This window comes from Podarcis vaucheri (assembly GCF_965113315.1).
Source record: "Podarcis vaucheri genome assembly, chromosome: 9".
NCBI lineage: Eukaryota > Metazoa > Chordata > Lepidosauria > Squamata > Lacertidae > Podarcis > Podarcis vaucheri.
The window spans coordinates 71,484,170-71,496,344 of NC_138767.1; the positions used below are offsets into that span (position 1 = coordinate 71,484,170).

The 12,175-nt window shown below is 38.3% G+C and overlaps 1 protein-coding gene across 1 annotated transcript in view; it reads left to right on the plus strand.

The window, feature by feature from the left end:
- Positions 1-12,175, plus strand: part of DHX15 (DEAH-box helicase 15) — a 46,047-nt gene that overhangs the window by 10,993 nt on the left and 22,879 nt on the right. The window contains exons 3-5 of the mRNA XM_082237396.1: positions 4,269-4,462; positions 5,562-5,721; positions 6,147-6,365. Coding sequence (XP_082093522.1) covers positions 4,269-4,462; positions 5,562-5,721; positions 6,147-6,365 — 573 coding nt within the window. The remainder of the gene's footprint in view (positions 1-4,268; positions 4,463-5,561; positions 5,722-6,146; positions 6,366-12,175) is intronic.

The window sequence follows — 12,175 nt, forward strand, 5'->3', positions numbered from 1 at the left end:
AAGACCCTGATGTTGGGAAAGACTGAGGGCACAAGGAGAAGGGGACAACAGAGGACGAGATGGTTGGACAGTGTTCTCGAAGCTACTAACATGTTTGACCAAGCTGCGGGAAGACAGGAGTGCCTGGCGTGCTCTGGTCCATGGGGCCATGAAGAGTCAGACAAGACTAAACGACTAAACAACAACTCAATGCATTGGTGGGTTCACTTGACCCAATTAAACATCAATGTGAATGTGATTTCGGTTATGAATTTGACCCAGGTCAGTGAAATAGACTTTGGACAAAAAAGCCTTTAAATCTCTTTTGGCAAGCTATAGAGAATTAACCCTAAAACTCATATAGGTAGTATATATCCAGCTGACCGTGATCCATCCCAGCGCCTCACCACATAACTGGAGGTGCTGCCCCACACCTGGTATATATCTCCACATGTTGTGGGAATATACAGAAGTTCAACCTTTCTGGCATTTGATACTTCAGTAAATTAATAAAATAACAAAAAATAGAAGTTGAACCAAAATTAGCTTTATTAAATGCATTTGAAGAGAACAATCTGGATTTACTGTACATAATGAAGAATTAATAAGTCATTTATTACAAGTGGTGAGATGCAACATAACCAGATACTGGAAAGACCTTTCTGGTAGAACGATAGACGATTGGTACAAAACAGTTTGGGAAACAGCCCTCCTTGAGAGATTAAAAAATAAAATACAGCTGACATGTGGACAGATCACGAAAAACGGCTTTCCTCTTATGTGGTTTAAAATTTCGTAACATATGCCAGTATTTCAGAAAATGAACAATCCCCCTCATCAGCATTTGGCTCAATCTGGTTGATTTAAATTTAAGCATAAATTATTATCTTAACTTTGAGTCAAAATACTAACACTTTATACTGTTTCATTGGTAACATATAGGAAAAATGACTATTACTCATACTTAATCTAAGCACAACCACAAGGGCTCCTCATGGGCATTTGAGCTACGTGGTATTGAATGTTACCTGTTTTATCTTGTTTCCCCCTTTGTTTTTTGTTTTTATTTTAACCTGTTCACAAACCAATAACTTATACATGGACTTTTTGAACCATATATTGTAGATATTACTGCAAATTGTTATTAAAAAAAAAAAGTGAAGAATCAGTTTTGTAGGAAAGAACTCTGCTCTAAAACAAAGAGGAAAAGTATGATACAGTGAATATTTGTGTTCTTGTTAAAGAGTCTTCAGGGTCTAACATCTTGGGTATCTAAAATACAGTACATATTTTATTATAGGCTAGGATGTTATGACTATCGAAGTAACTATCAAAGCTATTCATCTTCTGCATTCTCTGATGAATTTGGAACAATGTAGCCTTTTCTTTCTAGTGGAGGCATCTAGCTCCCATGAATGGAGATACAGCAAAGAATCAGGGTCCAGATGATGGTTTGCCGAGTGGTAACATGTGATGCAGGTTTTGTTAAGAGTGTGGGACCAAAAATTCTTAATGATCTTCTTGGCAGAGTGAGGATTTGGGCTTGTTCCCCTGATTCTAGCCCAATACTCTTCTCACTAGACTGATGTTTTCTAGTGAGTGAGTAATTCCTTATGCTTGTCATATTTTTGTTGGCTACCAGAAGCATTCACTTTTTCAGTGTGTACATCACACTGTATGTTCATTCTACACCATGACTACCAGAAGCATTCACTTTTTCAGTGTGTACATCACACTGTATGTTCATTCTACACCATGACATTCTACTGTAGATCAAGCCATTTGAGGTTCAACACACATACAATAGAACGTGCATGCTAGGTGCCATCCTTGCCCACTTTAATCAGTAATTAAATTGATTAAATGCTCTTGCATCATAAATTACCATTATAGCAGCAGGGTGTTATAGCACTGGGCTTCTCTTTCATAAAGTGTTTTAGCGGAAATTTAAAAATTGGTTTTTTAAAAATAAAATGGTATGTTCTGAGCTGTGATAGGTTTATTTCTGGAAATGTCACTTCCCACCTCTTAAACACCCCCTCTGGAAAAGACAGAAGAGTAACTCTTAAAGGCATCTAGTGGAGATTGAATCACTCTTCCATTCTTCTAAAAAAGGGCAGGCTTTCTTCCAGTCTGAAAAAAGAGAGAAGAACCTTGGGGGTGATACAGAATGACAGTGATTAGATGACACTGTTGTGTGGATATACAGTAAAAAGTGAATGAAGCTTGGGAATTCCACACTATAGATACCTAATGTGAAAGTAGCGTGGTAAGTTGTATGATACCTTATGTGAAGTGCTTAGCAAGATCTGCCTGAAACTGATATATAAATTCTGTAAATAATAATAATAATAATAATAGTTGGGATCCTTTCAGCAATATTTGGATTTTATTTTGACATATTAGTTTGACAGGGTATCTGTCCTAAAGTAATCTTCACGCAGTTCTGCAAAAACTCTTGCATAATTGCACCAGACTAAACCATTGCCAAAAACATATTCCTAATTGATAGTATAGCTTTTGTTCTGGCTTGCTGTTTGTATCTATGTCTTAAATAGCCAGACTGTTGGTTTTAGGAACACACACTGCCTCAGTGAACTGACAGGGTACAACACCTGCTTTCATAATAGCCACATTTAAAGTTATTTTCAATTGCACAAACACAACAACAAATATTGCAGATAGATCTTCCCCACAGGCATTCATTCTTCTTTGCCACAGGTCAGGATTTCATTTTGTCAATAGTGCTTGCCAATCATTTGTGTCAAATCTCCTTATCCAGGAGCATATAAATAATAAGACTAGAGTAATTCAATCTCGTTTCTGTAATCTTTATATGGGATATGATTGTTTTTTCTTTCGAAAGAATGCTAGAAATGTGTAGAAAGTTGCATAGCTGAAAGCTCTCCTTAGCTTGCTAGGAAGAGGCTGTAGCAGATTTTTCCACCACTAGGGAAGATCTTGTTAACCAAAGGGTGGTAGCCAGGATGTTCTTAATGGTAGGATTAAGCATTCATTGGAATCCTCACTTGATATAGTCTCCAGTTTATTCAGGACATTTTCCAAGTACTTGCCAGTTGACTGAGTACCCAAGTTGCATTATGTTATTTTAGTTCACATTTCTCATCTTCCTTGCTCATGTATTGAAGCATTAGGAGTCATAAAATGAAAATGTGTATCTTCTCTTCTTGAAGCAGTCACTTAAAGATCATAACGGTTTATCTTTAGTTGTTGGCTGTAGCATCACCATTAGGTCTCTGTAGTTTAAGGCTACTTTGCTTAGTCCCCACAGAACATCAGTATGAACTCCATTGTTCTGCTGTTTTGTTAAACAGCTTAATTCAGGTAAAGCTTCAAATTCCTATCCCTGCATTTTCGCATAGTCAAGATAGATACAAGGTAGTCGTTTATATGAAATTGGGGAATATGTCTTCTCTTATTGCTCCTCTTCCTCTGACTGTCTTAAATAGGAATTTAGCGCTGCATGCAGTCCTCTGCCTCTCCCCTCTCAGTTCAACAGTCACTTGTCTCAAAGATGAATGTATAATACTCTGTTTCTAAAAGCAGCTTTCAGAATTGCATTAAACATACCATTCGCACCCCAAAACCTGCAGATTTTTAAATCACATTGAGTTGAACCCATTATATTTCTGTTTGTATGTGAGGGAAGTTGTGTGTTTTACATGCTGATGCTCTCGTATGAAATAGCATTGCATTCAATGGTTGGAGGTTAAACAAAGTAGACACTGGGGAAAAATAGTACTTTGCTTTTGAGTACATTTAATTTGGTTAAAAAAAAATCTATGTCCATTTTGCTACTGTGTATCCTTGTTTATTTCTTGTTAGGCTATAAACCAGTTACCTTAGTATCTTTTAAAATGTCTTATCTTTTGCCTTTTTACAGAAGCACTTCTTTTCATATTAGTGTACAACTTTTCACAGTAATATGATCCAATTTTTTAGCTATTGGAGTTGCAAACGGAGCGCTTTGTCATAGATTTACACTTTCTTTGAAGACAGTAACTGTCTGAAAGACTAATATTTATCTTCAGTAAATATGGAGGTTAAGTGAAACACTTCAGCACTTAGTTTCATAGTCATTGGTGGCTATTGTATTTGGTCATTTTAATGTACATTCAACACAAGTTCCTATGACTGTTGTCCCTTTCTTCCCTGCTTGTGTCAGTTTAATACAAGCTTCTTGAATAAGGGCCTATTTGTATTTATCATTTAACAACTCTGATACATTTTAGAAATATAAATAATATACCGAAGATTTTTCCTGATAGATTCCTCAGTGGTGCGTTGATTATATGCGGTCACTGCCGGGGCCAAAGAGAGGTGTTGCTTGTACCCAGCCCAGAAGAGTTGCCGCAATGAGTGTGGCCCAGCGTGTTGCTGATGAGATGGATGTCATGTTAGGACAAGAAGTTGGGTACTCTATTCGATTTGAAGACTGCAGTAGTGCAAAAACTATTCTGAAGTAAGTATTGAATGCCATCTTTTCCTAAAATCAACCATCTTGGGGGGGAGAGGCTTTTGAAATTGCTTGCTCGCTAGCTCATATTCCAGGGAGACATCTCAGCTTGGAAAGAGCTGCAAGCATTCATATGTCTGTTCTATTCAGTGCATGTAGAAAGTAACAACTTCACTATGCTGTAGTACAGTATATCACATTTATTTGACCACGGTGTCTCTCAGACCACCCAGTCTGTTCCTGGAGGTTTTCTGAACCTGTTCTCTGGTTCCATGGCTTTTAAAGGGGAAAAGCTGTGTTCAAAACCTGCATGTACTATGGGTGTCCTTGCGTGAATGCAAAGAGATGAGGGTTATAAAAAGAAAGAGATAAAGAAATGAGGCTAGAGCAGAGAGCAGCACTTCCCAAACACTGTGCTATGAGAGAACGGTTGGGAGTGCAGTGAGGAAAAAACAAATTAGAGGTTTCTTTTGAGACCCATGTACCTATCCACAAAGGGAACTACTTGCTGCATCTCTATATGACTCATTGTTCTGGTCCAGAACAGAGACACTTGCTGCAGCACAAGCGGATAGGTTCTACTCAGCACAGATAAGTTTACATTCTCCAAAAGCAGACAAGTATTGCCTGTCAGAAATGCAAAGACCATTGACCTGGGGTGTCTGCAGTATGTTTTTAATGGCTAGGCTAAAGAAAAATGCACACATTCTGTGCAAGGGATAAAAGAGGTCTACCCTGTAGTTTTTAGTTGGTTGGTATATATACCATAAATATGGTCGTGATAGAGAGGGATCTGTGTGGTATTTATTGCTTTCATCACTGTCAAGCAGGAAAGCTGGCAATGACATTACGCTTCCCCATAGCAGCTAGACATACCTTGCTGCCATTATTAACATTATTAACTCATGACCATATCAACCAAGATTGCAAGGAAACAGTTAGTGTGGTGCTAACACTGACCAAAAACATTGGACTGTGTACAGTTTAATCCTTCCAAGTTCAGGAAGAAGCAGATAGGAGGAAAGTTAAGAGCATTTTCTGTATGAAGTAAGGGAAGAAGAAAAACATCCTGTATCTGGGATTAAAATATTGGTTTCCTGTTCAGGTACATGACTGATGGTATGTTACTACGTGAAGCTATGAATGACCCTTTGCTGGAACGTTATGGAGTAATAATTCTTGACGAAGCCCATGAAAGAACACTGGCTACCGATATTTTGATGGGAGTTCTAAAAGAGGTTGTAAGGCAAAGATCTGATTTAAAGGTCAGTAGTATATATCAAATGTAGAATGTTGGAAAACACGTTTGTAGAAGATGTTCTCACTACTGGATTGCTTTGCACATGGTTAAATAAGGTTTGCATTTTGCATTTTGATATTTGATCATAGTGGGAACTTTTATAATTCATGGAAAACCTTAGGTTATAAGTAATATTTTAGCAACTTTGTTCGCCCCTTTCTTCCCCAATGTTTGCTTTATTAAACACACAGTACTATCCTGTGTGTATTTATTCAAAAGCAAGTCTCAATGAATTCCCAAGTGAGTGTACCTAGGATAGTAACTTAAGCAAATGTGAATATGACGGTGTGATCATGTTGGTTTTGATAGTCACGTTGCATTTTCGTGTACCTAAGAATTGGTATGTGGGAGCCAACTTCCAAATAACACCTTTCCCTTTTAATATTGCAGGTTATAGTTATGAGTGCAACTCTTGATGCCGGCAAGTTTCAGATTTATTTTGACAACTGCCCTCTCCTCACTATTCCTGGCCGTACGCATCCTGTGGAGATCTTTTATACCCCAGAACCGGAAAGGGATTACCTTGAGGCAGCTATTCGCACAGTAATCCAGATTCATATGTGTGAAGAGGAGGAAGGAGATCTTCTACTTTTTCTTACTGGGCAAGAGGTATTTCTGAGATTTTTTTCTCATAAAGGTTGCACGTGAGGCTTTTGCACTATATTAAAAAAGTATTTTCTCTTAGGAGTTACAGTGGTGCCTCGCAAGACGAAATGAATCCGTTCTGTGATTCTCTTCGTCTGGTGGTTTTTTCGTCTTGCGAAGCAAGCCCATTGAAGGATTAGCGGATTAGCGCTATTAGCGGCTTTTAGCGGCTTATCTGCTGATCGGATCAGCTGATAAGCGGCTTAGCAGCTTAGAAAAAGGGGGGAAGGAAAAAAAAACCCACAGGAACTCGCAAGACATCTTCGTCTTGCGAAGCAAGCCCATAGGAGATTCGTTTTGCGAAGCACCTCCAAAACGGAAAACTCTTTCGTCTAGCGAGTTTTCCGTCTTGCGAGGCATTCGTCTTGTGGGGCACCACTGTACTAACTACCGTATTTTTCGCTCTATAACACGCACTTGACCATAACACACACGTAGTTTTTAGAGGAGGAAAATCCGTAGGCATGCCACCCGTAGGCATTCCCTCCATAACACGCACAGACATTTCCCCTTACTTTTTAGGAGGAAAAAAGTGAGTGTTATGGTGCAAAAAATACGGTACTTATTTTTCGACAGTGGCAGAGCTTCATAAGAAAAGCTCTGTGTGGATTACAGTTGAAATACACTAAATGGACAAACAGTAGTTAAAATGTAGACTGAGAAAAATAGTACTTGCATCTCAAGGAGAATGTCCTTCCTCTTTATTAATTTTTTGCATAACCTCATAGCTGGCATCTGCTCAGGACTTTATACTCAAGAGGGTTTTTAAAAATTATTTAAAAGGTTTCATTTCAAAACGTTGCATTTACTGGAATCAAAGTCATAAGAGGCTATCTATGAACATACTTCACAAATGTAACACCTTAGATTTTATTGTTACATTCAGAAGGTTCCCCCTTGCAGAATGGCTGTTTCACTAGTGGGATGAAATTTGTGCATGTTACCCCAAATAAGTTTATAACCAATCTAAACAAAAGATTGCTTTTAAAAGACAAGATTGGAAAAGAGATTTCTATTTCTGTAAAAGTTTCTAATTTGCTGATTTCCCTCTTCAAACCTTTCTAGATGTGTAGTGTTATTATTTAAGGTGATGTGCAGGCCACTTTTCAAAGGTTCTAAATGTGTAAACTGCATGTAGCATATCTGTTCAATTCTGTCTTCTTACAGTAAACTCACAGTGTTTTCCACTTCTGAACTACCTCATCTAGGTCCTGTAAGCAAATCCCTTATTCATGTGAGGTTTCAGTTAGTATATCCTCTTTGTACTCTAAAAACAGATACAGAGAACATATAGACAAAGCAAAAGATGTTGTGCTCTGAATATGGTGACTCCCCCAAAGTCCTGATCTGACAGCGAAATCAGCAGCACAGCTGTGAAATAATGCTATTGCATTTACTTAATTTGGAGGAAGTCAAAGACAATTTGAAAACAGTTTAAAATAGTAATGGTGGAAAATCCAATAAATAGTATAAATAAATTATTACAGAAGATGGAAGAATTTGGAAGGGTAGCAGGATTTAAATTAAACAAAGACAAAACGAAGATAATGGTCAAAAATATGAACGGATTGGAGAAAAAGAATTTAGAAAAAACAAGTTGGTCTGCAAATTGTAAAAAAGATAAACTATCTGGGGATTTATATAACAACGAAGAATATTAATTTGTTCAAGGATAATTACATAAGAACATGGAAAGAAATAAGAAATCAATTAGAAGTCTGGCAGAGATTAAAATTATCAATTCTTCACTGTTCTGCAAGAGAGATTCCCTCATATTTTCTCTTTCACAACATCCTCGCAGTCCAGATCATCCCACTAGGTTGCAGATGGGATCAGGAGGAATCCATCCTGTATCATAAAACAACCCATAATGAAATTCCTTTTTCTTTTTGTTCCAACGAATTCCAACTTAATACTTGAGGAATCCAAGTTGCTACTTTCTCTGCAACAAGATAGTAGGATGCAATTGAAGTGGGGAAAACTGAACGTTTTCTGCTTGACAAAATATCTGTAATCCCTATCCACAGTCTTGGAATATTGAGGCGGGAGGTGGAGTGCTTTACGGTGGCAGTTTCTGTGGTTCACTGTGTGATTGTAGATAGTAGTGAATGTGCTGAGGTATCCCTCCCCTACGGCTTTCATTAACTTAAGTCTCTTGCTGCATGCTGGCACATCTGAGTTGGGAGCAGTCACCAGTGTCCTTAGTCATTTGATTCAGCAGTATGGTTTCCCCCAGTTAAAGAAGCTGTGCTCCTGACTGGCTGGACACATGAAACAGCAATTCAATTGCTCTCTCCGTGTGAGGTGAGCTGTATGCTTCTTTGTATATTCTTTCCATGCGAAAGAAGCTAAAGGGATAAAGAGCCTGGTGTGTGGAACTCCCATTTCTCTAACGTTCCAGGGATGTGATTGCAGAACCCATTGCAAAAGCGACCCTGGCTCTGGTGCACGGGGACAAGGTGTAAAAGAAGATGTTGTTTTTGAGACTTGCATTCAGCACAGTATTAGTATTTCCCTCCCTGACATGCCACCTTCTGCAGTTGTAGGTGCTGAAGAAGTTCTTGATCGGTTGTAGCCATTTCTTTTTGATTAGGGGGCTGTGCTCACCTTCATATAAAATGTCAGAAGGAATGAACAGATCCCTAGATCTTGTAGTCTGTTGCAGCTATTTCTGACTTAACTGTGGCAAGAGATACGCAGTATAAAAAGCCGCACAAGCCTTTAATGTCCTGCAGATACTGGAAGATCTGGAGCAGGTTTGGCTAGAGCCCTGATTTGGAGCAATATCTGTAAACCACATTTCTTCCTCCTGGATCAAATGGAACAGATTCACCTTAGCACAGTCAGCTGTGTGACAGTATAAATAAATTTCAATATAACAGGTTGTGCTTTGCCGGTAATACTTCACGGCACAACCTGGAGGTGCAAGAAAATAGTTTTATTTTGTGTATTCTGCTGATTTTTGAATTAATCGACAGGATTGGTCTAATGTGCTGCTGATAAAAACATATGCCCATGAGACATGTTGGCTTTGATGCTTCAAACTTTAGGTGTGCAGTTGCTTCATTTGTCAGACATTGTAAGCATATATGTCAGAAGAGACTTTCAGAAAGACAGTTTGAAATTTGTAACATTTTTCTAAATTGTATGTGACTAGCAGCAAGACAAGAAACATCCTGCACAAACAACTACAGTAAAGACAGAGTAAGACCTGAGGAATAAATCTTTTTGTAAAAACATGTGTAGAAAGTGAATTGACCGTTCAGCTTATGCACTGCTCTTTGATGTAAACCACAAGAGAGATGGATATACTGCGAAAATTTCTACCGTTGCTTTAAATTGCCTAGCAAATGACTTGCTTTCCATACTGCACCCTTGTGTACTCATTACAACTAGACACATAAGCAAGCCATTTCAGTGTCCAAATGTTCAGTTGCATCTTCTCATTTTTAACTTTCCAAGGAAGCACCTGTACTAACACAGTAGCCCTAAGTACGTTTAGGACTAACACTAATGTGTTCTGACAGTCAACTAATGTATTCTGCTGCAGCTGAAGACAAAAGGCATTTATTTGATGGCAGATTGAAGTATCTATAGAAACCTTAACTATATTTCCATCCTTGGTGGAGTTGAAACCCAAGGAATTGCATATACACTACATAATAATTAATTCTCCATTGATTTTATGATCGATTTAGAGGTTAGGAGAGGCTAATTACTGTTATAAAAAGTAACCTTTAGTCCAGATAGTCTTAATCTTTTTATTATATTCTGAACCATTTTCCTATATAGATATTCTTTTATGTTATGACTGTCATGTGGGAAGACAGCAGGGGAAAAAATCTGAATTAAAATTTGGCTGCTTCTGCACTGTGGTATAGCTGGTATTATGTACTTCAGCCAGAAGACAGAGCTCATAGTATGAAGAGAGGGAAGGCATTGTTAGAGATCGTGTAGCAGTCAAATTACTACTAGTCCATTGATTCTTAAACTGCAACAGCCGCATGGCAGGTTGCTTGAAAGACCTTTGTGGCGGCCATTACACGAGACAGTGGCTCACAGTGTCAACTGCTCTGATGGTGCTGTTTCAAAGACTTTACAGAAAGAACCGCTTTTCAGCATGTTCTTTCAGGTGGTTGGTAAGACAAGAGCATTAGACTGCTTGTGGTTTAGGAAACACTGCTCCAGTTGTATTCTGTTACCTGTTAGCGGGCTTCTGCGGCAACACTTTCCACCTGGCTATACATATTCAAATGTATGCACAGTGTGTCAGCAATGAAAGGCTATTATGTGTATATTTGCAGCTTGTGCCTTTTACATGTTTGGAATTGGGAGCACTGTCACTGTTTCCATGCCTATACTCAGGTGTATACCCAAGTACAGAACGTTGCATTAGAAGCTATTCTTGATTAGCCAAATCCCTTGGGCAAAATGAATCTGGACAAAAAATTGAATGATATTTCGAAGGACTTCCAAAGATCTCCTTGTGAGAAACGCCTTAGCTTTTTGTAAAAAGTCTCATATCCTACTGTGGTTTGTTGTTATTGCTTTGGGTTCTTATCATTTCCTGTCTTCCCATCCAATATAGTTGATAATATCTATTTCCGATGTCGGAAGCTTTGAGCTACTATAGACCGGTGCTGCATATGTAAATGGGCATTTTATTTAAATGCCAGATACAAACCAGCATGTTCACATGTTGATGTGTAATAATGTGAATTACTTCAAGGCTGGGACTTCCTCAGCCTTGTTCTCCATAGTTGAGGTGTCCTGGAATTAGAAACTTTGTGGTTGCTGGTCAACAGAGTAGACGTACAGACGCTCCTCAAAGTGTCTCACAGGAAGAAAAGGCTGCTGAGCAAAATACTTTCCTTCCATTCTCCTTGGGGAGCCAACACTTCAGCTCATTGGTGTGCCCAGAAGAAGCAAATATCTTAAGAGTCTGTCACTGTTGCTTAGCAACCTTTCTTGGAAGTGCAGAGAGTCCTATGTCGTAGCTTTGGTGGCCCTGTTTTCCACTCTGAGCTGTGGAAGAAAGATGCTTGTTCATAGTAGCACTTGCTATTCCAATAGTGCCTTTGCTCTTTTCTGTAGCAGCAATGGCAGGACCCAACCCTGTCAGTAATTGAGGGAGCTTGCTGTGACCTCTTATTTTTGTTTCCTAGCAGATTCTACGGCTATCCAAAAAAGCAAACTGTAGAATCCTGCTCTGATTCTAGCACATATTTGGAGAACTGAACTTACTATAAGATCATCTGGTCATTAACCATGAAACTACCTCCCTGCCCATTTTGAATTCATCTTTTGTGTTCTTTTAATCTGACATCTATAGGTTTTACAAACCTACTACGGTGATTTCCACATTCTAAAATGGAAAGTTCAAATTCTTCTGTTTTAATACTTAATATTTTGATAAATAATAAGTATTTAATACTTAATACTAATCAACAGGTATTGAACATGTCTGTTGAGTGAGCACTTTTATATAGAGTCTTGGGTTCCACCAAATAATCTTAACCACATTGTCTGATACATTTGAACTAATGTGGTCACAGTATGCATTCACTGTGATTAGAACACATAATATACCCACTGTGAAGCAGGGGATATTAGAATGCATGGCTTATTGTTTCTGTTATGTAGCAAATTACTATGAGGCTAACAAACTTTGCATGTTACTGGATATATATCATAGGTTTATTGGGTTTTGGCTTTACCTGTTTTGAAACTATTTTTGTGACGTAACTAGAAAGTTGCCTGAACTTTTTAAACAT